The sequence below is a fragment of the Hemiscyllium ocellatum genome, chromosome 1, assembly GCF_020745735.1.
Source record: "Hemiscyllium ocellatum isolate sHemOce1 chromosome 1, sHemOce1.pat.X.cur, whole genome shotgun sequence".
NCBI classification, from domain to species: Eukaryota; Metazoa; Chordata; class Chondrichthyes; order Orectolobiformes; family Hemiscylliidae; genus Hemiscyllium; species Hemiscyllium ocellatum.
This window is the reverse complement of record NC_083401.1, coordinates 7,718,117-7,744,296: the sequence shown is the minus strand read 5'-3', so window position 1 is coordinate 7,744,296 and position 26,180 is coordinate 7,718,117. Positions and strand designations below refer to the sequence as shown.

General features: G+C 50.9%; 1 protein-coding gene across 1 annotated transcript in view; it reads right to left on the bottom strand.

Annotated features, from left to right (window-relative positions):
* The window catches only part of LOC132819733 (inactive carboxypeptidase-like protein X2), a 76,080-nt gene extending 50,195 nt beyond the window's left edge, over positions 1-25,885 (bottom strand). The window contains exons 1-5 of the mRNA XM_060831425.1: positions 25,635-25,885; positions 17,891-18,013; positions 15,248-15,357; positions 11,484-11,623; positions 7,145-7,229 (exon numbers count right to left, since the gene is read on the bottom strand). Coding sequence (XP_060687408.1) covers positions 7,145-7,229; positions 11,484-11,623; positions 15,248-15,357; positions 17,891-18,013; positions 25,635-25,842 — 666 coding nt within the window. The 5' untranslated portion in view covers positions 25,843-25,885. The remainder of the gene's footprint in view (positions 1-7,144; positions 7,230-11,483; positions 11,624-15,247; positions 15,358-17,890; positions 18,014-25,634) is intronic.
* Between the last annotated feature and the right edge of the window lie 295 nt (positions 25,886-26,180).

Genomic DNA, 26,180 nt, shown 5'->3' with positions numbered 1-26,180 from the left:
CGGGGATGTTTGTCACCTGACTATCTGCTGGGAACATACCAGACTTGACAGAATTTTAAAAAATGCATCTTCTGTCTATTCTCTCGGATCTATCTGCACCTCTGGTGGAAAATATTACCTGCAGGCTTTTTGTGCACGAAGGGAATGGATCTTTGTTGTAAACTCCACCTTCAGTTTTGCCTTTCTATAGCGACACTGTCTAATATTGTTTCACAACTCTGTGTTGCCTCTTACATCTGAGCTTTCCTTGTTTCTACTGAAGACCTTAGTTTCTGCCTGAACTACATCACTCTCACTCTTAATGTCAACTTCCATCATATTATGGTCACTATTGGCTGACATTTACTATTTTAAAAAGTTAAGAAGCAATTTTCAGAGCCCAAAATTCGATGGAAAGTAGCTCATTCCCTATGTGTCTCGTCAATGTACTGATGTAGGAAACCTTCTCTCATACATTCCAAACCTTTATTCTTCACATTTGCACAAATTAGTTTACTCAATGTAACCGTCCATGAATTTCCCCCGATTACAACATTCCCTCGGATGTACAAATCTGGAATGACTGGTTTTGTGGCGACTGAGAACAATGACTGAGTTCATTCCCAACAGGTGAAGGACTGGTTACCATCTGAGCCACAGGCTACAGTCAGAAGGATATTCCCTTTTCAACTTCAAAGGAGACACACAGTCACACACACACACACACACTCACACACACAGTCACACACACACACACACAGACACACACACACACACAGTCACTCACACAGTCACACACACACACACACAGACACACACACACACACAGTCACTCACACACACACACACACAGTCACACACACAGTCTCACACACACACACAGACACACACACACACACAGTCACTCACACACACACAGTCACACACACAGTCACACACACACACAGACACACACACACACACACAGTCACTCACACACACACAGTCACTCACACACACAGTCACACACACACACACAGAGTCACACACACACACACACACACACAGTCATACACACACACACAGACACACCCACACACAGTCACTCACACACACACAGTCACACACACACACACAGTCACACACACACACACACACACACAGTCACACACACACACACACCCAGTCACACACACACACACAGTCACACACACACACACACACTCACACACACACACACACACACACAGTCACACACACACAGACACACACACACAGTCACACACACACACAGTCACACACACACACAGACACACACACACACACAGACACACACACACACACAGTCACACACACACACACACACAGTCACACACACACACACAGTCACACACACACACACACACAGACACACACACAGTCACACACACACACACACAGTCACACACACACACACACGCACAGACACACACACACACACACAGTCTCACACACACACACACGCACAGACACACACACAGTCACACACACACACACAGTCACACACACAAACAGTCACACACACACACAGTCACACACACACACACAGTCTCACACACACACAGTCACACACACACACAGAGTCACACACACACACAGTCACACACACACACACAGTCACACACACACACACCGTCACACACACACACAGTCACACACACACACACACAGTCACACACACACACACAGACACACACACACACACACAGTCACACACACACACACACAGTCACACACACACAGTCACACACACACAGTCACACTCACACACACAGTCACACACACACACAGACACACACACACACAGTCACACACACACAGACAGTCACACACACACAGTCACACACACACACACAGACACACACACACAGTCACACACACACACACAGTCACACACACAGAGTCACACACACAGTCACACACACACAGTCACACACACACACTCACACACACAGTCACATACACACAGTCACACACACACACACACAGTCACACACACAGTCACACACACACACAGTCACACACACACACACACACACAGTCACATACACACAGTCACACACACACACACAGTCACACACACAGTCTCACACACACACACAGTCTCACACATACACACACACAGTCACACACACACACAGTCACACACACACAGACACACACACACAGTCACACACACACACAGACAGTCACACACACACACAGTCACACACACACAGACACACACACACAGTCACACACACACACAGTCACACACACACACAGTCACACACACACACAGAGTCACACACACAGTCACACACACACAGTCACACACACACACACACACAGTCACACACACAGTCACACACACACAGTCACACACACACACACAGAGTCACACACACACAGTCACACACACACACTCACACACACAGTCACATACACACAGTCACACACACACAGTCACACACACACACAGTCACACACACAGTCACACACACACACACACAGTCACACACACACACAGTCACATACACACAGTCACACACACACACAGTCACACACACAGTCTCACACATACACACACACAGTCTCACACATACACACACACAGTCACACACACACACAGTCACACACAGACACACACACACACAGTCTCACACACACACACACACAGTCACACACACACACACACAGTCACACACACACACAGTCACACACACACACACAGAGTCTCACACACACACACACAGTCACACACACACAGTCACACACACACACACACAGTCACACACACACAAACAGTCACACACACACACAGTCACACACACACACACACACACAGTCACACACACACACATACACACAGTCACACACACAGTCACACACACACACACACACAGTCACACACACACACACACACAGAGTCACACACACAGAGTCACATACACACACGCAGTCACACACACACACACAGTCACACAGTCACACAGTCACACACACACACAGTCACACACACAGTCTCACACACACACACACAGTCACACACACACACAGTCACACACACACACACACAGTCACACACACAGTCACACACACACACACACACAGAGTCACACACACACACAGTCACATACACACAGTCACACACACACACACAGTCACACACACACACAGTCACACACACAGTCACACACACACACACACACAGTCACACACACACAGTCACACACACACACAGTCACACACACACACACACTCACACACACACACAGACACACACAGTCACACACACACAGACACACACACAGACACACACAGTCACACACACAGTCACACACACACACAGAGTCACACACACAGTCACATACACACAGTCACACACACACACAGTCACACACACACAGTCACACACACACACACACACACACAGTCACACACACAGTCACACACACACAGTCACACACACACACACACAGTCACACACACACAGTCACACACACACACACAGTCACACACACACACACACTCACACACACACACAGTCACACACACACACACACAGACACACACAGTCACACACACACAGACATACACACAGACACACACAGACACACACACACACAGACACATACAGTCACACACACAGTCACACACACACACACACAGTCACACACACACAGAGTCACATACACACACGCAGTCACACACACACACACACACAGTCACACACACACACACAGAGTCACATACACACACACACACAGAGTCACACACACAGTCACACACACACCGTCACACACACACACACACACACAGTCACACACACACACACACAGTCACACACACACCGTCACACACACACACACAGAGTCACATACACACACGCAGTCACACACACACACACACAGAGTCACACACACACCGTCACACACACACACACACAGAGTCACACACACACCGTCACACACACACACACACACACAGTCACACACACACACAGTCACACACACACACACACAGTCACACACACACCGTCACACACACACACACAGAGTCACATACACACACGCAGTCACACACACACACAGAGTCACACACACAGACACACACACAGAGTCACATACACACACGCAGTCACACACACACACACAGTCACACAGTCACACACAGTCACACACACACAGTCACACACACAGTCACACACACACAGTCACACACACACGCAGTCACACACACAGTCACACACAGTCACACACACACAGTCACATACACACACGCAGTCACACACAGTCTCACACACACACACACAGAGTCACACACACACGCAGTCACACACACACAGACACACACAGTCACACACACACAGTCACACACACATACACAGCCACACACACACCCACATACCCACCCACACAGACACACACACACACACACACACACACACACACAGTCACACACACACACACACACTCACAGACACACTCACACACACACTCACACACATAAAAAAAACATACTGCTCAGGTGATGTATTCTGGACAAAAGATAAAGCACCCTTATTAACCAGTGATGTGAACACAGAGGATAAATCTGACCAATGCTTCGAGTCTATTCAGTTCTTGACCATGGGAAATTGCCTGTAGTGTCAGAGAAATGTGCAGGCTAGAGTGGGTTAGCCATAGGGAATTGTCTGTAGTATTGAAGGTTAGTGCAGGATAGGGTGGGTTAGCCATGGGGAATTGTCTGTAGTGTTGGAAGTTAGTGCAGACTAGGGTGGGTTAGCCATGGGAAATTGTCTGTAATGTTGGAGGTTAGTGCAGGCTAGGGTGGGTTAGCCATGGGAAATTGTCTGTAATGTTGGAGGTTAGTGCAGGCTAGGGTGGGTTAGCCATGGGAAATTGTCTGTAGTGTCAGAGAGATGTGTTGGCTAGGATGGCAAGCATCTGTTTTCTGCTCTTTGTAGTTTTTTTATACGTGACTTGGATGAAGAGTTGGAAGGTGGGTTAGTAAGTTTGCTGATGACACAGAGGTTAGTGATGTTGTAGATAGTGTGGAGGGCTGTTGCAGGCTACAACAAGACATTGACAGGATGTAGAGCCGGGCTGAGAAGTGGCAGATGGAGCTCAACTTGGATAAATCAGAATTAGTTATTTTGGAAGGTCGAATTTGAATGCTGAATGCAGTGCTAAAGACAGGATTCTTGGTAGTGTGGAGGAACAGTGGGGTCTTGGGATCCACGTACATAGATTCCTCAGAGTTGTGACCCAAGCTGATAGGGTTGTTAATGTGGCATATGGTGTTTTACCTTTCATTTACAGAGGGGATTGAGTTTAGGAGCTGTGAGGTTCTGCTGCAGCTCCATAATGCCCTAGTTAGACCACACTGGGAATATTGTGTCCAGTTCGGGTCGCCTCATTATAGGAAGGATGTAAATGTTTTAGAGAGGGCACAGAGGAGATTTACCTGGATGCTGCCTGGTTTGGAGGGCTTGTCTGTCAGGTCACCTCTATAAGGTCACCCCTCAGCTTCCCACACTCCAGGGAAAATAGCCCCAGCCTGTTCAGCCTCTCCCTATAGCTCAAACCCTCCAACTACTTTCTAATTTAAGAGAGGCTGAGGGAGCTAGGGCTTTTCACACTGGAGAGGTGGAGGAAGGGAGGTGACTTGATAGAGGTGTACAAGGTAATGAGAGGCATAGATAGAGTAGACAGGCAGAGACTTTCCCCAGGGCAGAAGTGGCTGTAACGAGGGGTCATAATTTTAAGGTGATTGGAGGAAGGTCCAGTGGAGATGTCAGAGGTAGGTTCTTTACTCAGAGAGTGGTGGGTGTGTGGGAGGCACTGCCAGCAGTGGGAGTAGAGTCAGAGACATTAGGGACATTAAAGTGACTGCTGGACAAGCTCATGGAAGGCAGTAAACTGAGGTAGATTGATCTTCGATGAAGATAAATTCTCGGCACAACATTGTGGGCCGAAGGGCCTGTACTGTGCTGCACTGTTCTATGTTCTAATGTTAAAGGATTATAACAGGGCATTTGGATAAGTTTGATGCAATCAGGCAGAGCCAACACGGATTTGTGAAAGAGAAACCAACTTTCATTAATTAATGGGAGACCTTTGAAGAAACAATGTGTGCTGTAGGTAATGGGGAAGCAGCAGGTCTCATACAGTCATAAAGGTATCCAGGACAGAAGCAGACCCTTCAGTCCAACCCGTCCATGCCGACCAGATATATACAACAAATCTAATCCCATTTGCCAGCACTTGGCCCATATCCTTCTAAACCCTTCCTGTTCATGCACCCATCCACAAGTCTTTTAATTGTACCAGCCTCCACCACTTCCTCTGGCAGCTCATTCCATGCACGTACCACCCTCTTAATTTTTTCCCCTCTCACCCTAAACCTATACCCTCTAGTTCTGGACTCCCCCACCCCAGGGAAAAGACTTTGCCTATTTACCCTATCCATGCCCCTCATAATTTTGTAAACCTCTATAAGGTCACCCCTCAGCCTCCGACGCTCCAGGGAAAACAGCCCCAGCCTGTTCAGCCTCTCCCTGCTCCCCGATGTTTCCTTTCCATCTTATCCCTGCCACCTTTCCCCCACCAAACACTGCCAGGGTGACAAAGGGTCAGTTAGACTCGAGACGTCAGCTCTTTTCTCTCCTTACAGATGCTGCCAGCCCTGCTGAGATTTTCCAGCATTTTCTCTTTTGGTGCCAGGGTGAAATGGATTTGGTCCTTTCCAACACAGTGTCTTCATGAAACAGCACTGACTACCAATCACCACCGTCTCGGTCTCACAGCACACTTAATGCTGTGACAGAATGCGGGCCCAGCTCCCAACATTTGAACCACATTTGCCTTCACTCGCACTGCACCAGATTCCCCCACAGCAATTCCTGCCAAAAGCTCTGAAACCTCCTCAAGACAAACTCTGAACTGTCATGGTATTCCCAACTCCCTCTTCATCCTTCCTGGTTAAAATCGAACAACATCTTTCGTAGGTACTGCCTGGCGATCTCCATCAAGCACTTTCCTTTCCTCCCGCGATTATCTATCCACCTCCCTCTTTCCACCCACGTCCAGCCCTCTCGCTTCTCTGGCCCTCTCTCAGTCCCATAGTGGAAAAAGCAGCCAGAATTCCTGGCCAAAGAACTTACAACATCCTCGGTTCCATTCTTGTAAGTGAGCCAGTTATAAGTATCGTTGCTGAACCTCACTTTGTACGAGGTAACCCAGTCCCAGCTGCAGACAAAAGGGAAAAGTGTTAGAGAGAGAGGAGCCTGTAATAGCAACATGAGAGGACCTGGGGGAAGGGGGGAAGGTGCAGAGAGAGAGAGAGAGAGAGGAGAGGGGCAGAGGGAGGGAGAGAGAGAAGGGGGGAATAAAGGGGGAAAGAGAGAGAGTGAGAGAGAAGGCGGTGAGGTAGCGAGAGGGGTGGAGAAGGAGAGAGAGCATGATGGACTGGGTGGGGGGGGGGGGGAGAGAGAGAGAGAGAGAGAGAGAGAGAGAAACAGAGAGGAAATGCATGGATAGGATGAATAGCCAAGATCTTTTTCCCAGGATGGGGGAGTCCAAAAGTGGAGGGCATAGGTTTAAGGTGAAAGGGGAAAGATTTAAAAGGGACCTGAGGGGCAACTTTTTCACGCAGAGGGTGGTACATGTATGGAATGAGCTGCCAGAGGATGTGGTGGAGGCTGGTACAATTGCAACATTTAAGAGGCATTTGGATGGGTATCTGAATAGGAAGGGTTTAGCGGGATATGGGCTGGGTGCTGGAAAATGAGACTAGGTCAAATTGGGATGTCTGGCTGGCACAGATGAGTTGGACCGAAGGGTCTCTTTTAATGCTGCATGACTATGACTCTAAGAGTGGGAGGGAGGGGAGAGTGAGTGGATGGGGGAAGAGAGAGAGGAAGAGAAGGATATGGGTGGAGAGCAGAAGAGAGAGATTATAAAACAAAATGGAGCAGGAGTAGGCCATTTGACCATTGATCATGGCTGATGTGACTGTCCTCAACACCACCTTCCTGCCTTTTCTCCAACCCCCAATTCCCTTCCTGATTAACAATCTCTCTCAGCCTTGAATATACTGCATGACCCAGTCTCAACAGCCCTCTGTGGGAAAGAATTCACTCCGCTCCGAGAGAAGAAATTCCTCCTCATCTCTCTTTACTAGCTAACCCCTTGATCTGAGATGATACCGTCTGGTCCGAGACTGTTCCACAAGGTGAAACGACGCCTTTGGGAGAGAGATATCACACTTACTGCTTAAAGAGCTTTTGTTCAAACTAGTGAGCTTTGTTTTGAGACTGCTGGGAGCTGGTCGCTGCTGTTGGAACATGGAATGGCCCCAAGCAGCAGGAGGGAGGTTTTGTTCATGTGAGGGAGAAACAGAGTTCCTGGCCAGATTGGATTGAAGTCAGCTGGGATATAATTTTCAGATTTGTACTTGCACAAACCTGTCTGTTCGGCACATGAATGTTTTAAAGTTCAATCTGTTTAATTTTCAGGGAATGTTCCAAGTGCCTGGAAATGGAATCTGATATTTTTTGAATTTGGTTCCTGCTGTTTAAGACCAAGTTCCCATGTGAGTGATTTGCCTTCAGAACCAGCCTCAGATCCAGGAGTCCACCACGTGGTAAGGCAGCACCCTCTATTTACTCATGGTATGGCAGTCACTGGTTGGATCAGCATATATTGCCCATAACACATCTCCAGGAAATCCTCTTGCCCAACATTATTTTTGGCTTGGTTTGTCCAAACTGTATGTAAATTAAAATCACTCACGATATATAACACGTACAATCCCCAGAAAACCTTCCTCCACAATATTACTAACACAGGACAAAGAACATTCCAGTCCAGGAACAGGCCCTCCGGCCCTCCCAGCCTGTGCTGACCCAGATTAACACAGAGTACTCACATTTTCAGCTTGCTTTTGATAAAGTCCCCACAAAAGGCCAGTGAGAAAGATTAAAGCACAAAATGAAGAAGATAATGATTGACGAATAGACAAAAGACAGAGAGTAGGAATGAGTTGGTTGTTCTCACATTGACAGTCTCTGACAAACAGGACACCACCTGGATCAGTGGTTCAGCCTCAACAATTCATAATACTGAGCAATGGTTTGGAGGTGAGGATCAAATTTAATCTTTCCAAATTTGTGAAATGATACAAAGCTAAGTGGGAGAATGTGTGTGTGAGGAAGATGTAAAGCTGCTTCAAGAGCATTTGGACAGACTCGGTGACAGGGCCAGAACATGGCTGATGGAATATAATATGGAAACATGTGAGGTTATCCACTTTGGTCAGAGAAACAGAGGTGCAGAGTGTTTCTTTCCTGGTCAGAGGGTGGAAAATACAGTTGGATAAAGGGACCTGGGTGTCCTTATTGAAAAGTCACTCAAGGCTAACACCCAGGTGCAGAAGCCATGAGAAGGTGAATGAAGCATTAACATTGATGACAACAGGAGTTGAGTACAGCAGCAGTAAATCCCAGCGCTGGAGAGGAGCTTGGCTAGATTGCTGCTGGGGTGCTGGGTGCAGTTTTTGTCAATGACCTGTTGAGTTGACAAATCTCTAATGGATGTGCACTGTGTCAGTGCAATCCGCAGAAACCATTCCAGAGCTGCGGGAAGGTTGGAAGGTGATTATGAAAGCATCTACTCCTCAAACTGTCCCCTGTTGTCATGGCCTCCTGTTTTCAGGAAAGATCTCATTGACATGTTGGGAATGTAACAAAGGCTCACCAACAACAAAACATGCTGGAGAGACTCAGCAGGTCAGGCAGGCCTGAGGAGAGAGAAACTGAGTTAATGTTTCAGGTCCAGTAACCTTTCCTCAGAACGCCAGGATGATGAAACTTGTACCCGGAATGGCGGGACTATCCCATGAAGAGAGACTGGACAAATTGGGTCTGTATTGTCGAGTGTTTTGGAGAATGAAAGGGATCTCGTTGAAAACCCTTTCAGGGATAGGCAGGGTCAACCCTTACAGGGATAGGCAGGTTTAACCCTTTCAGGGATAGGCAGGGTCAACCCTTTCAGGGATAGGCAGGGTCAACCCTTACAGGGATAGGCAGGGTCAACTCTATGCTAAATTGTCCGTAGTGTTAGGTACGGGGTAAATGTAGGGGTATGGGCGGGTCGGTGTGGACTTGTTGGGCCGAAGAGCCTGTTTCCACACTGTAAGTAATCTAATCAAATCAGGGATAGGCAGGTTTAACCCTTTCAGGGATAGGCAGGTTCAACCCTTTCAGGGATAGGCAGGTTTAACCCTTTCAGGGATAGGCAGGTACAACCCTTTCAGGGATAGGCAGGTTTAACCCTTTCAGGGATAGGCAGGTACAACCCTTACAGGGATAGGCAGATTTAACCCTTTCAGGGATAGGCAGGTTCAACCCTTTTAGGGATAGGCAGGTTTAACCCTTTCAGGGATAGGCAGGTACAACCCTTACAGGGATAGGCAGGTTTAACCCTTTCATGGATAGGCAGGTTTAACCCTTACAGGGATAGGCAGGTTCAACCCTTACAGGGATAGGCAGGTTCCAGACTGGAGAGTCTCAAACTGGGTGCACAACGTTAAAAGCAAAGGAGTGCCACTGAAGTCAGAAATGAGGCGACTTTGTTTTTGCTCCGAGACTTGTGAACCTTTCGACACCTCAAGTCAGTGGGGGCTGTGGAGACGCAGCGTTTGAGTATGATGTGGATAGAGACTGAGCGATTTCGGGTTCCTCGGGATATACACGGGTTCCAGTGCAAGAAATACAATGAAGACTTTCACCAGCCGTGATTGGATTGAATGGCAGGGCGGTTCAATGGGCTGAATGGCCTGCTCCTGTTCCTGTTCCGAAACTGATGCTGTCTAATCTAGCCTGTGGGAAGGAGGTGGTTCAGATCCAGCCATGGGGGACTGCTGGGTGACAGGACAAGGGCAGCAGATACATGAAGGGCTTATGCTCGAAACGTCGAATTCCCTATTCCTGAGATGCTGCCTAACCTGCTGTGCTTTGACCAGCAACACATTTGCAGCTGTGATCTCCAGCATCTGCAGACCTCATTTTTTACTTACCAGCAGATACATGGGAACACCACCCCCTGCAAGTCCCCTCCGAGACACTCACTATCCTGACTTGGAAATACATCTCCGTTCCTTCACTGTCACTGGGTGACAATCCTGGAATTCCCTCCCTAAGGGTATTGTGGGTCAACCCACAGCACATGGACTGCAGCGGTTCAAGAAGGCAGCTCACCCCCACCTTCTCAAGGGGCAACTAGGGACGGGCGATAAATACTGGGCCCAGCCGGTGACACCCACATTCCATGAGAAAATAAAAAGTCTTGAATTCTCTGGAAGCCTTTTTCGCTCTGTATCCCCCTCAGTCCGAAATCCATCCAGCCACTCACTGCTGCTGAGCGTAATCACAACTCACACTGATCAGACAAAGTTAACATTACAAATAGAGAGAGAGGGGAGAATCATTTCCCACTACTTACCTCCAAAGGGAATTCCTGCCTTGTGTAACAATCCCAGTAAACCTGATCAAGCGACGGGAATCAATCTCCAGCCATTGTTCAGTGTCCTCTCTGCTAGCACACCAGGCTCCATCATACCAGTCACCCTCATTGAGACCAGCCTAAACAAACATAAGAGAGAGAGAGAGAGAGAGAGTGGGAAAGTGATCAGGGGGAGAAAGGGAAGACAGCCTGGAACTGCTGGCCCCACTGAGACAGGCCTCTGATTCTCAGCAGGGTTCTCTCGAGGACAGTTCTGAGTCCAATGGAAGAGCTACTTAAAGTGCTGCAGCAGCTCGGCAGTAAGCTGGTTTCGGACAGAGATTCACAACAATATACAGCAATGGCAATGTGTGGGGACAGTAACACTGATACTTCAGGAGAGTAACAGGCTGGCTGGTTAGTAAGAGGTCTCAGATTAGCAGAGATACAGGGAGGATGTAACAGTGAATGGTGACTGACGATTGACCACCCATCTTTCTTTGCTAAATAGTCCTGAGTGTGCAAAGATTTATGCCGACAATCAGTTTAAGATCATCATGCAGGCTCAGTGTGTGTGACTGTAAACATACATCAAAGAAGTTTCAGAAATGACAGCCAGACTACTGAGACCCCTCAGAATCCTAGTAGCACACAAACCCACCAACACTCTCAAACAAAAACCTAACTAACTTAAAAGACCCAGTACAACCCATGGACAAAACCAACGCCATCTACAAAATTCCATGCAAGGACTGCCACAAACACTACGTAGGACAAACAGGAAGAAAGTTAGCCACCAGGATACACGAACACCAGCTAGCCACAAAAAAGATACAACCCTGTCTCCCTCGTAGCCCTAAACACAGATGAAAAAAACCCATCATTTCAACTGGGACAACACATCTATCCTGGGACAGGCTAAGCAAAGACATGCCAGAGAATTCCTAGAGGCCTGGCACTCTAACCATAACGCCATAAACAAACACATCGACCTAGATGCCATCTATCAACTGCTCAGAAAACGAACAGGAAATGACATCACCACAAACCCTGGGAACCCCATCCAGGAGAAAGATATAAATAGAAAGCAGGAGACAACAGCTTCGCTTCACTTGGAGGTGGCCACTGATGATGTTACCTGGCCAGGTAATGAAACGTCTGTAAATCAAACCTACAGCTCAGCGAGCAAACCTACACCCTATACATTTAGTAATCCAGGACACACAGCAGAAATTTACCCCGAGGAAGAAAGGGAGGGCAAGGCAACCGTGGCTGATAAGGGAAGTCAGGGACAGCATAAAAGCAAAAGAAAAAGCATAACACGGTAGTAAAGATTAGGGGGAAGCCTTTAAAAACCAGCAGAGGGAACGAAAGAAGAAATAATGTGGGGAGAAGATGAAACACAAGGGGAAGCTAACCAGTAACATAAAGGAAGATTGCAAAATTCTTTTTAGACATCTAAAAGGTAAGAGAAAGAGAGAGAGACAGACAAGAGTGGACATTGGACCGGTGGAAACTGAAGCTGGAGATATAGTAATGGGGAACAAAGAACTAGCAGAGGAACTGAATACTTCACATTAGTTTTTACAATGAAAGATAACAGCAGCACACCAGAATCTCAGGAGAGTCAGGGGACAGAGGGAAGCGTAGTGGCCATCACTAAGAAGAAGGTGCTGGGGATGCTGAAGTTAATAAATCGCCCAGACCAGGCAACAACAGCCCAGAGTGGTTGCAGTTCAGGCAGCATCCAACGAGCAGCGAAATTGGCGTTTCGGGCAAAAGCCCTTCATCAGGAATAAAGGCAGTGAGCCTGAAGCGTGGAGAGATAAGCTAGAGGAGGGTGGGGGTGGGGAGAGAATAGCATAGAGTACAATGGGTGAGTGGGGGAGGGGATGAAGGCGATAGGTCAGGGAGGAGAGGGTGGAGTGGATAGGTGGGAAAGGAGCTAGGCAGGTCAGACAAGTACGGACAAGTCATGGGGAGAGTGCTGAGCTGGAAGTTTGGAACTAGGGTGAGGTGGGGGAAGGGGAAATGAGGAAGCTGTTGAAGTCCACATTGATGCACTGGGGTTGAAGTGTTTTGAGGCGGAAGATGAGGTGTTCTTCCTCCAGGCGTCTGGTGGTGAGGGAGTGGCGGTGAAGGAGGCCCAGGACCTCCATGTCTTCAGCAGAGTGGGAGGGGGAGTTGAAATGTTGGGCCACGGGGCAGTGTGGTTGATTGGTGCGGGTGTCCCAGAGATGTTCCCTAAAGCGCTCTGCTAGGAGGCGCCCAGTCTCCCCAATGTAGAGGAGACCGCATCGGGAGCAACGGATACAATAACTGACGTTAGTGGATGTGCAGGTAAAACGTTGATGGATGTGGAAGGCTCCTTTAGGGCCTTGGATAGAGTTGAGGGAGGAGGTGTGGGCACAGGTTTTACAGTTCCTGCGGTGGCAGGGGAAAGTGCCAGGATGGGAGGGTGGGTTGTAGGGAGGCGTGGACCTGACCAGGTAGTCACAGAGGGAACTGTCTTTGCGGAAGGCAGAAAGGGGTAGGAAGGGAAATATATCCCTGGTGGTGGGGTCTTTTTGGAGGTGGCGGAAATGTCGGCGGATGATTTGGTTTATGCGAAGGTTGGTAGGGTGGAGGGTGAGCACCAGGGGCGTTCTGTCCTTGTTACAGTTGGAGGGGTGGGGTCTGAGGGCGGAGCTGCGGGATGTGGACGAGATGCGTTGGAGGGCATCTTTAACCACGTGGGAAGGGAAATTGCGGTCTCAAAATGAAGGAGGTCATCTGGTGTGTTCTGTGGTGGAACTGGTCCTCCTGGGAGCAGATACAGCAGAGGCGGAGGAATTGGGAATACGGGATGGCATTTTTGCAAGAGATAGGGTGGGAAGAGGTGTAATCCAGGTAGCTGTGGGCGTCGGTGGGTTTGTAAAAAATGTCAGTGTCAAGTCAGTCGTCATTAATGGAGATGGAGAGGTCCAGGAAGGGGAGGGAGGTGTCAGAGATGATCCAGGTAAATTTAAGGTCAGGGTGGAATGTGTTGGTGAAGTTGATGAATTGCTCAACCTCCTCGCGGGAGCATGAGGTGGCACCAATGCAGTCATCAATGTAGCGGAGGAAGAGGTAGGGAATGGTGCCGGTGTAATTACGGAAGATCAACTGTTCTACGTAGCCAACAAAGAGAAAGGCATAGCTGGGGCCCATACATGTGCCCATGGCTACCCCTTTGGTCTGGAGGAAGTGGGGGGATTTGAAGGAACAACCGTAACAAGGACAGAACGCCCCTGGTGCTCACCTTCCACCTTACCAACCTTTGCATAAACCAAATCATCCACTGACATTTCCGCCACCTCCAAAAAGACCCCACCACCAGGGATATATTTCCCTCCCCACCCCTTTCCGCCTTCCACAAAGACCGTTCCCTCCGTGACTACCTGAGGTTACAGACGGTGCTGGGGTACAGTCCTGCTGCTGTTGATGGCCCACAGCGCCTCATGGTGGCCCAGTCTTGAGCTGCTGTGTCTGTTTGAATCTAGAGGGATGACACCTGTCTCTCAGGAACTCTGAATAATTCACGTCTCTTCATGTTCCCATTTCCTTTAACGTCCTTGGATGGAAACTGTCATTTATTACTATTTAGTTCCATTAATTTCCTCATCAGCATCCTCCCCAGGGCAATTCGGGGTGAGTGAGAGATGGTGCTCAGCCCTTTCCGATATTGAGCAATAACCCAGTGTGCTGATTGTCAGGAGTACGTGTGGATCTTTGACAAGACTGACCTGTATATTGAGACGGCCTCGATGTGCTCCCAATCCAATTCTCAGACTGCTCGATGCTGCCATCTGACTGTCCTCAACTCTCAGGGACTCCAGGCCCAGAGGTGGGCAATCTGAAACACAGTTTGGATCAGGAAAGGAATCTCAGATGAAGCAGAACGTACAGAGATGGTCTTTTCATTTATAAAAGCAACGTGTCTGTCCAGTGAAGTGTAATCATCAGGTAATCCTGGGTAATTAATCCAATACAATAATGATGGCAGGCTGGGTGATGTGCTGCTGCTGCAGTGTGTGGGAGCTGCTGGACCCCAATGTGATCCATCTGTGGTAAGAATTTGTAACTTCAGGAATTTCGGATCTGATGTGAGGAGCTGGTGTCTGAGCTGTCAGGGAAGGGGAAAGTTACTCCAGGGTGGGCTGGGGTCACAATCTTCACACCAGGTCATTCCATGTTAATGTGTGATCAGGAACATCACAGCGTTACTGCCAGTGAGGCAGGTGTGGGCTCTCAGATGGCTCACATTGAGGAGCCTTATCCTCTGTAACTGTCCAACATTCCCAGGTTCCTGCAAGCTGTGTGGATCAGAATGGGGACTACAGAAAGGATGATCAAACTGATCATGGCCTTTGGGACAGGGAGACAGTCACGCGGGAGGAGGAGAGAGTAGTGCGGCTGTGGTAGGGGACAGTATCATTCGCGAATGGATATACTGTTCTTTACAGCCAGGAGCAGGAGGCCTGACAGCTGTCTGGTCTGGGCTGCCTGGTGCCAGGGTTAAGGCCATCTCTTTAGGGCTGGAGGAGACCTTCGAGATAGAGGGGAGGGATCCAGTCACCATCATCCATGTTCGTACCAATGACATTGAAAGGTTTGGGGCACGGGTGATGATTGAGAGCAGTTTCCATCTCTTTACCTGAGGAAGGATGTTTTGGTGGTCCAGGGAGTGTACCGAAGGTTTACCAGATCAATTCCTGGGGTGGAAGCAATTGTGTCAGTTAAGATTGTACTCACTGGAATTGAGAATGAGGGGATTTCTTGTGGAGACTGATAAAATGCTAATGGGACTAGACAGGTTTGATGCAGGTAGGATGTTCTCAAAGATGAGAGAGTCATGAGGATAAGATTACCTACAGTGTGGAAACAGGCCCTTCGGCCCAGCAAGCCCACACCGACCCTCTGAACAGCAACCCACCCAGACCCATTCCCCTATATTTACCCCTTCATCTAACACTACAGGCAATTTAGAATGGCCAATTCACCAAACCTGCACATCTTTGGACTGTGGGAGGAAACTGGAGCACCCGGAGGAAACCCACGCAGACACGGGGAGAATGTGCAAACTCCACACAGACAGTCACCTGAGGTGGGAATTGAACCCATGTCCCTGGCGCTGTGAGGCAGCAGTGCTAACCACTGTGCCACTGTGCACCTTTTCAGACTGAGCTGGGGAGAAATGTCTTCACTCAGAGGGTGGGAAGGCTGCGGAATTCATTACCACAGGAAGTGATTGAGGTCAAAACATTTTGTTTTGGGGACATGAGTGAACCAGATGGGTTTTTAACAGCAATCGGTGATAGTCCCTGAGACTAGCTTTCAATTCCCGATTGGTGAGTGGAATTGACATTTCACTGGGTGTTCTGATGGGGTTTGAAGCTCTGCTGAAGGGCAGTGGGTAACTCTGCGAGTGAGCTGGCAAAGGTCTGGCAGATGTTAATAAATGTGAAGTCATCCATTTTGATAGGAATACCAGTAACAGGACAATTACTTGAATGGTGAGAAATTGCAGCATGCTGCTGTGCAGAGGGAGCTGGGTGTCTGGTACATGAATCACAGAAGGTTGGTCTGCAGGTACAGGAGGTGATTAAGAAGGCAAAATGGAATTTTGTCCTTGATTATAACAGGGATTTAGTATAAAAGCAGGAAGGTTATGTTACAGCTGTACAAGGTGCTGGTGAGGCCACACCTGGAGTACTGTGTACAGTTTTGGTCTCCTCACTTAAGAAAGGATGTACTGGCACTGGAGGGGGTGCAGAGCAGGTTCACTGGGTTGGTTCCAGAGTTGAGAGGGTTGGCTTATGAGGAGAGACTGAGTAGACTGGGATTATATTCACTAGAATTTTGAAGAATGAGGGGGAATCTGATGGAAACATTATGAAGGGAATAGATAAGATAGAAGCAGGGAGGTTGTTTCAACTGGGGTGGGGGTGAAACTAGAACTAGGGGGTATCGCCTCAAAACCAGGGGGAGCAGATTTCAGACTGAGTTGAGAAGGAACTTACTTCTTCAGCCAAAGGGTTGTGAATCTGTGGAATTCCCTGCCCAGGGAAGTGTTTAAAGCCTCCTCATTGAATGTTTTTAATGCGAAGATAATTTTGTGAACAGTAAATGAATTAAGAGTTCCGGTGAGAGGGTGGGTGAGTGGAGCTGAGGCCATGAAGGGATCAGCCCTGATCTTATTGAATGGTGGAGCGGGCTCGAAGGGGCCAGACGGCCTACTCCTGCTCCTGGCTCTTACATCCTTCTGTTTGTGATTCATGTTGGCCTGTGGATCATCAACAGTGGACTGTTCTTGACTGATTGTGGGAATGTGGGAAAGTCAGACAACAGCCTCCATCCTGGGTTCAGATTTCACAGGATCAACACACCTTGCTGCGGTTTCTCTCCCTCTTTATCAACATTTAGTGGCTTCTTCACCTTCTTCTTCTTCTTCACCACTCTCACTGTCTCCTTCACCTTCTCCTTTCTTTGTTTTTTGTTCCTCACGGCATCTGAAGAACATCAGAAACAATATCACAATCGCGAGAGAACCTGGCCTCAGAGAGGAAACGCAGATACTGCACTGCCATCAGAGATAGAGAGAGAATACCCACCAGGCAGACTGCCCCCATTGGCAGAGACTGCGTATCAGCAGGGATCACCACCCCTTGCACAGGACCATCCACTCAGCCAGCCCATGAGAGCACAGACCCTTCCATTGGTATCCGCCTGCACATCAGGTCCCAGTCACAGCCTGCTACCACCGCTCTCTGGTTCCTGTCACTGAGCTAATTTTGGGTCCATCTTGCCAATCCCGACTCTGGGTCCCACGTGCTTTTACCTTCTTTATCAGTTTCCCACGTGGGACGTGTCAAAGGCCTCGCTGACATCCAAATAAACGACACCGGCTGCCTTACCTTCCCCTCCACACCGGGTCACTTCCTTGGAAGATTCCAACAGATTTGTTAGGCATGAGTTCTCTCTGACAAAGCCATGCTGGCTAACTCTGATCAAACCTTGCCTCTCCGAATGGAAATCGATTCTCTGCTTCATGAGTTTCTCCAATACTTTCCCAACCTGTGATGTGAGACGCACTGATTTCTCTGCAATTCCCTGGTTTATCTCTACACCCTCCTTGTTACATGGAACCATGTGTGCTGTCCTCCAATCCTCTGGCACCTCTGGTTAATTTCCTCCATCATCTCCCAAATAAAGCCTGAGATATAATTCACTGGGGCCTGGGGATTTATCCACTTTTAAACTCACCGAAACCTCCAATATCTCCTCACCCCTGAGACCAACCTATACCCAGTGACACAGATAGCCCACTACCAACTATCAAGACTCCTACAGAGTATTCCTGAACAAATTACAACATGCTGATGACTTCACCCAAACATCCACCCGGATGCCCATTGGCAGACACTCTGCCCTAGCCAATGGCAGATGTTCACAAAGACATCTCAGTCTGATTTCTGCCCCAGCTCATACAGAAATCAAGAACTAGGACTTTGTATTTAGCCGGAAACATTATACATGACAAAGAAAGAGCACAGCTTTGGGAAACACCCAGGAACTCATACAGTCACAGAGTCACAGAGATGGACAGCATGGAAACAGACCCTTCGGTCCAACCTGTCCATGCCGACCAGATATCCCAACCCAATCTAGTCCCACCTGCCAGCACCCGGCCCATATCCCTCCAAACCCTTCCTATTCATATTCCCATCCAAATGCCTCTTAAATGTTGTAATTGTACCAGCCTCCACCACTGCTGACATAGAATTTGACCTGTCCAACTCTCACTCCATTCAAACCAGCCCATACTTACACAGAGACAAAAACAGGCAGAAAAACACGTCACTGAGATGGGTGAGCGATAAATCACTGGGCACTATCCACAGGGTTCACACTCAGGATCAGTTCACTCAGTGAATTTCTGTGCTTCAATCTCTCAACTCTCCATTTTTCTGCATTTCCCTGTAGCAGCACAGGCAATTGGAGCAAAGTTGTGGAATTACTGGGAAAATGCCAGAACTTGGAGTAACTCCTGAGGGAAAATAAACTGCCTTTTATCAGGTATTATGGCACATTTTAATCTCAAACAGAGAGAAGCCATCACCTCTTGCAGTGGTCCATGAGTCAAGTGAGGGTGGGGAGTTGGATGGGGTACAGTGTGTGTGAGGGTGGGGGGGTTGGATGGGGTACAGTGTGTGTGAGGGTGGGGAGTTGGATGGGGTACAGTGTGTGTGGGAGGGTGGGGAGTTGGATGGGGTACAGTGTGTGTGTGTGAGGGTGGGGGAGTTGGATGGGGTACAGTGTGTGTGAGGGTGGGGGAGTTGGATGGGGTACAGTGTGTGTGTGTGAGGGTGGGGGAGTTGGATGGGGTACAGTGTGTGTGTGAGGGTGGGGGGGTTGGATGGGGTACAGTGTGTGTGTGTGAGGGTGGGGGGGTTGGATGGGGTAGAGTGTGTGTGAGGGTGGGGGAGTTGGATGGGGTACAGTGTGTGTGTGAGGGTGGGGGTTGGATGGGGTACAGTGTGTGTGAGGGTGGGGGAGTTGGATGGGGTACAGTGTGTGTGTGAGGGTGGGGGAGTTGGATGGGGTACAGTGTGTGTGAGGGTGGGGAGTTAGATGGGGTACAGTGTGTGTGTGAGGGTGGGGAAGTTGGATGGGGTACAGTGTGTGTGTGAGGGTGGGGGGTTGGATGGGGTACAGTGTGTGTGTGAGGGTGGGGGTGTTGGATGAGGTGTAGAGTGTGTGTGATGGTGGGGGAGTTGGATGAGGTGTAGAGTGTGTATGAGGGTGGGGGAGTTGGATGGGTACAGTGTGTGTGTGAGAGTAGGGGTAATGGAGGAGGTACAGTGTGTGTGTGTGTGTGTGTGTGTGTGTGTATAGTTTGATTGGGTACAGTGCGTGTGTGGGTGGGGGTGTTGGACGGGGTACTGTGTGGGTGTGTGCGGACCGTTTGATGGGGTATAGCATGTGTGTGAGGGTGGGAGAGTTGGATGGGGTACTCTGTGTGTGTGTGTGTGTGTGTGTCTGTGAACAGTTTGATGGGGTACAGTGTGTGTGTGTTTGTGTGTGTGGACAGTTTGATGGGGTACAGTGTGTGTGAGGGTGTGTGTGTGAGGGTGTGTGTGTGTGTGTATGTGTGTGTGTGTGTGGACAGTTTGATGGGGTACAGTGTGTGTGAGGGTGGGGAGTTGGACATACTATGCTGCTGAGTACGTGGTGGTTCTTTGTGCCAGTCAGCGGTTGAGTATTCTGACTGGATGTGTGTTCTCCAGCGGGCGCTGTGTCAGCACAGACCCCCACGTGCAATTGAAAGCTCTCCAGCTGTTGGCATGCAGCTTAGCTGAGTCTGTGTCATTGCTGAATTGACAGTCTGAACTTGCAACAACAGTGGACGCGTTCCAAGCACTTATCACATCTGCAGTGAGGCAGCAGCTGTGAGTCTCCAACCACACTGGGACATACAGACCCTGACAGGATATTACAGTGCATTCCAAATGCTAATCTTCAATACATCAAAGACACTGCTTTGTAAATCAGTTAGCAAAACAAAACAAAAGTTTCTGAAACTTCAGCTCAAGAGCCCAGAATCATTGTCCTGAAGAATCTCAACAAATCAAGTTCACTCACTACAACAGTGATCAAAATTGTCAGGACTCATACCTCACTCCCAATATCTGGATTAATATCCAATCTCAAAATGAATTCCAGTCCCCACTTGGCAGAATGATTATGAGTCATTAACAAAAGAATTTAAACCTCAATAAAGACAGACATCGAACCTCAGGAAGTAGCATGAGTGTATGCATATCAACATTGAATTCCCCAAGTCTGAAAAACAAAGGACAAATCTTCAACTTCATGTCTATCTCACAATACTTCAGTTCAGAATAAATTCCCTATTTCCCAGGATTCTATCACCAAACATAAGATTGACACTCTAAACCCAGCATTGACATGTCCATTTCCACGCCATTAGTAAGATAGAGTCACAGAGATGTACAGCACAGAAACAGACCCTTCGGTCCAACCCATCCATGCCGACCAGATATCCTAATCTCATCTAGTCCCATCTTCCAACATCCGGCCCATATCCCTCCAAACCCTTCTTATTCATGTACACATCCAAATGCCTCTTAAATGTTGCAATTGTACCAGCCTCCACCACATCCTCTGGCAGCTCATTCCATACACGTACCACCCTCTGCATGAAAAAGTTGCCCCTTAGGTCTCTTTTATATCTTTCCCCTCTCACGCTCAACCTATGCCCTCTAGTTCTGGATTTTCCCATCCCCAGGGAAAAGACTTTATCTATTTATCCTCATAATTTTGTAAACCTCTATAAGGTCACCCCTCAGCTTCCGACGCTCCAGGGAAAACACCCCCAGCCTGTTCAGCCTCTCCCCGTAGCTCAAACCTCCAACCCTGGCAACACCCTTGTAAATCTTTTCTGAACCCTGTCAAGTTTCACAACATCCTTATTTTGGGATGAATGTCCACTTTTGCAGAATGAACAGCACATTTCCAAGGAGTTATGTCCTCTATTACCACATTCTCAGGATTAATAATCCTTTTCCTGGCAATAAAGCACCATCCAGTTGTAACTGTGGCACTGTGCGAGTTGGGTCAGACATTGAACAGATCCACCAGCTCAAGACTGGGCATCCATGAGGCACTGTGGGCCATCAACAGCAGCAGGACTGTACCCCAGCACAGTCTGTAACCTCATGGTCTGACTTATCCCACACTCAACCATTACAATCAAGCCAGGGCATCAACCCGGGTTCAATGGAGAGTGCAGGAGGGCGTACCAGGAGCAGCACCAGGCAGACCTGAAGATGACGTGTCAACCAAACAGTCTGCCCGGGATTCCTGTCTGTCCCAGGATCCCTGTCTGTCCCGGGATCAATCCCCCTGTCCCGGGATCTCTGTCTGTCCCGGGATCTCTGTCTGTCCCAGGATCCCTGTCTGTCCCGGGATCAATCCGTCTGTCCCGGGATCTCTGTCTGTCCCGGGATCTCTGTCAGTCCCGGGATCCCTGTCAGTCCCGGGATCTCTGTCTGTCCCGGGATCAATCCCCCTGTCCCGGGATCTCTGTCTGTCCCGGGATCTCTGTCAGTCCCGGGATCCCTGTCAGTCCCGGATCCCTGTCAGTCCCGGGATCTCTGTCTGTCCCGGGATCAATCCCCCTGTCCCGGGTTCTCTGTCTGTCCCGGGATCCCTGTCAGTCCTGGATCCCTGTCTGTCCCGGGATTCCTGTCTGTCCCGGGATGCCTGTCTGTCCCGGGATCTCTGTCAGTCCCAGGATCCCTGTCAGTCCCGGGATCTCTGTCTGTCCCGGGATCAATCCCCCTGTCCTGGGATCTGTCAGTCCCGGGATCCCTGTCTGTCCCGGGATCTCTGTCAGTCCCGGATCCCTGTCTGTCCCGGGATTCCTGTCAGTCCCAGGTTCTGTGTCTGTCCCGTGATCTCTGTCTCTCCTGGGATCAATCCCCCTGTCCCAATATCCCTGTCTGTCCCGGGATCCCTGTCTGTCCCGGGATCTCTCTCTGTCCCGGGATCCCTGTCTCTCCCGGGATCCCTGTCTGTCCCGGGATTCCTGTCTGTCCCGGGATCCCTGTCTCTCCCGGGATCCCTGTCTGTCCCGGGATCTCTCTCTGTCCCGGGATCCCTGTCTCTCCCGGGATTCCTGTCTGTCCCGGGATCCCTGTCTCTCCCGGGATCCCTGTCTGTCCCGGGATCTCTCTCTGTCCCGGGATTCCTGTCTGTCCCGGGATCCCTGTCTGTCCCGGGATTCCTGTCTGTCCCGGGATCCCTGTCTGTCCCGGGATCTCTCTCTGTCCCGGGATTGCTGCCTGTCCCGGGATCCCTGCCTGTCCCGGGATCCCTGTCTGTCCCGGGATCTCTCTCTGTCCCGGGATCCCTGCCTGTCCCGGGATTGCTGCCTGTCCCGGGATCCCTGCCTGTCCCGGGATTGCTGCCTGTCCCGGGATCCCTGTCTGTCCCGGGATCCCTGTCTGTCCCGGGATTGCTGCCTGTCCCGGGATCCCTGCCTGTCCCGGGATCGCTGCCTGTCCCGGGATCCCTGTCTGTCCCGGGATCCCTGTCTGTCCCGGAATCTCTCTCTGTCCCGGGATTGCTGCCTGTCCCGGGATCCCTGTCTGTCCCGGGATCCCTGTCTGTCCCGGGATCTCTCTCTGTCCCGGGATTGCTGCCTGTCCCGGGATCCCTGTCTGTCCCGGGATCCCTGTCTGTCCCGGGATCTCTCTCTGTCCCGGGATCCCTGTCTGTCCCGGGATCTCTCTCTGTCCCGGGATTGCTGCCTGTCCCGGGATCCCTGTCTGTCCCGGGATCTCTCTCTGTCCCGGGATCTCTCTCTGTCCCGGGATCCCTGTCTGTCCCGGGATTGCTGCTGTCCCGGGATTGCTGCTGTCCCGGGATTGCTGTCTGTCCCGGGATTGCTGCCTGTCCCGGGATTGCTGCTGTCCCGGGATTGCTGCCTGTCCCGGGATCCCTGTCTGTCCCGGGATCACTGTCTGTCCCGGGATCTCTCTCTGTCCCGGGATCCCTGCCTGTCCCGGGATCTCTCTCTGTCCCGGGATCCCTGCCTGTCCCGGGATACCTGCCTGTCCCGGGATCCCTGTCTGTCCCGGGATCTTTCTCTGTCCCGGGATTGCTGCCTGTCCCGGGATCCCTGCCTGTCCCGGGATTGCTGCCTGTCCCGGGATCTCTCTCTGTCCCGGGATTGCTGCCTGTCCCGGGATCCCTGCCTGTCCCGGGATCCCTGCCTGTCCCGGGATCTCTCTCTGTCCCGGGATCCCTGTCTGTCCCGGGATCTCTCTCTGTCCCGGGATTGCTGCCTGTCCCGGGATCCCTGTCTGTCCCGGGATCTCTCTCTGTCCCGGGATTGCTGCCTGTCCCGGGATCCCTGCCTGTCCCGGGATCTCTCTCTGTCCCGGGATTGCTGCCTGTCCCGGGATCCCTGCCTGTCCCGGGATCTCTCTCTGTCCCGGGATTGCTGCCTGTCCCGGGATCCCTGCCTGTCCCGGGATCTTCCTCTGTCCCGGGATCCCTGCCTGTCCCGGGATCTTCCTCCGTCCCGGGATACCTGCCTGTCCCGGGATCTTCCTCTGTCCCGGGATCCCTGCCTGTCCTGGGATCCCTGTCTGTCCCGGGATCCCTGCCTGTCCCGGGATCCCTGTCTGTCCCGGGATCCCTGCCTGTCCCGGGATCCCTGTCTGTCCCGGGATCTCTCTCTGTCCCGGGATTGCTGCCTGTCCCGGGATCCCTGCCTGTCCCGGGATCTTCCTCTGTCCCGGGATTGCTGCCTGTCCCGGGATCCCTGCCTGTCCCGGGATCTTCCTCTGTCCCGGGATTGCTGCCTGTCCCGGGATCCCTGCCTGTCCCGGGATTGCTGCCTGTCCCGGGATCCCTGCCTGTCCCGGGATCCCTGTCTGTCCCGGGATCCCTGCCTGTCCCGGGATTGCTGCCTGTCCCGGGATCCCTGCCTGTCCCGGGATCTTCCTCTGTCCCGGGATCCCTGCCTGTCCCGGGATCCCTGCCTGTCCCGGGATCTCTCTCTGTCCCGGGATCCCTGCCTGTCCCGGGATCCCTGCCTGTCCCGGGATCTTCCTCTGTCCCGGGATACCTGCCTGTCCCGGGATTGCTGCCTGTCCCGGGATACCTGCCTGTCCCGGGATTGCTGCCTGTCCCGGGATCCCTGCCTGTCCCGGGATCCCTGCCTGTCCCGGGATCCCTGCCTGTCCCGGGATTGCTGCCTGTCCCGGGATCCCTGCCTGTCCCGGGATCCCTGCCTGTCCCGGGATCCCTGCCTGTCCCGGGATTGCTGCCTGTCCCGGGATCCCTGCCTGTCCCGGGATCCCTGCCTGTCCCGGGATCCCTGCCTGTCCCGGGATTGCTGCCTGTCCCGGGATCCCTGCCTGTCCCGGGATCCCTGCCTGTCCCGGGATCCCTGCCTGTCCCGGGATTGCTGCCTGTCCCGGGATCGCTGCCTGTCCCGGGATCCCTGCCTGTCCCGGGATCCCTGCCTGTCCCGGGATCCCTGCCTGTCCCGGGATTGCTGCCTGTCCGCCGGGACCTATCTCTCGGAGTTCCTACCTGCGGTGTGCCGCTGGGGAGCTGTCTGCCCGGTGTGCGGTGTTGGCTCGGGGCTGTTCCCGGGAGTGGGGCCGCTCTGGGGGAGCTCCTGCCCGGGGTGGCTGGTGGTCTCTGTCCGGAGACTCGGAGCCCCGGAGCTCAGGGTGAGGCGGGAGAGAAGCGGGAGCAGCAACAGCAGCAAGACACAGCTCTCCAGCCGGGTTTCCATCTCGGAACTGAGCAAGTCCCAGCAAAAACCCACACAGCAGCTTCCAAACAACCAATACACAGGCCAGGCAGACCGCCAACACTGTCCCCGACAGCCAAAACTCAAACACAGACCGCACAAACTCCCCAAAAACACAGACCGCCCCAAACTCCCCAAAAACACAGACCGCACAAACTCCCCAAAAACACAGACCGCCCCAAACTCCCCAAAAACACAGACCGCACAAACTCCCACATACACAGACCGCACAAACTCCCCAAAAACACAGACCGCACAAACTCCCAAATACACAGACCGCACAAACTCCCCAAATACACAGACCGCCCCAAACTCCCCAA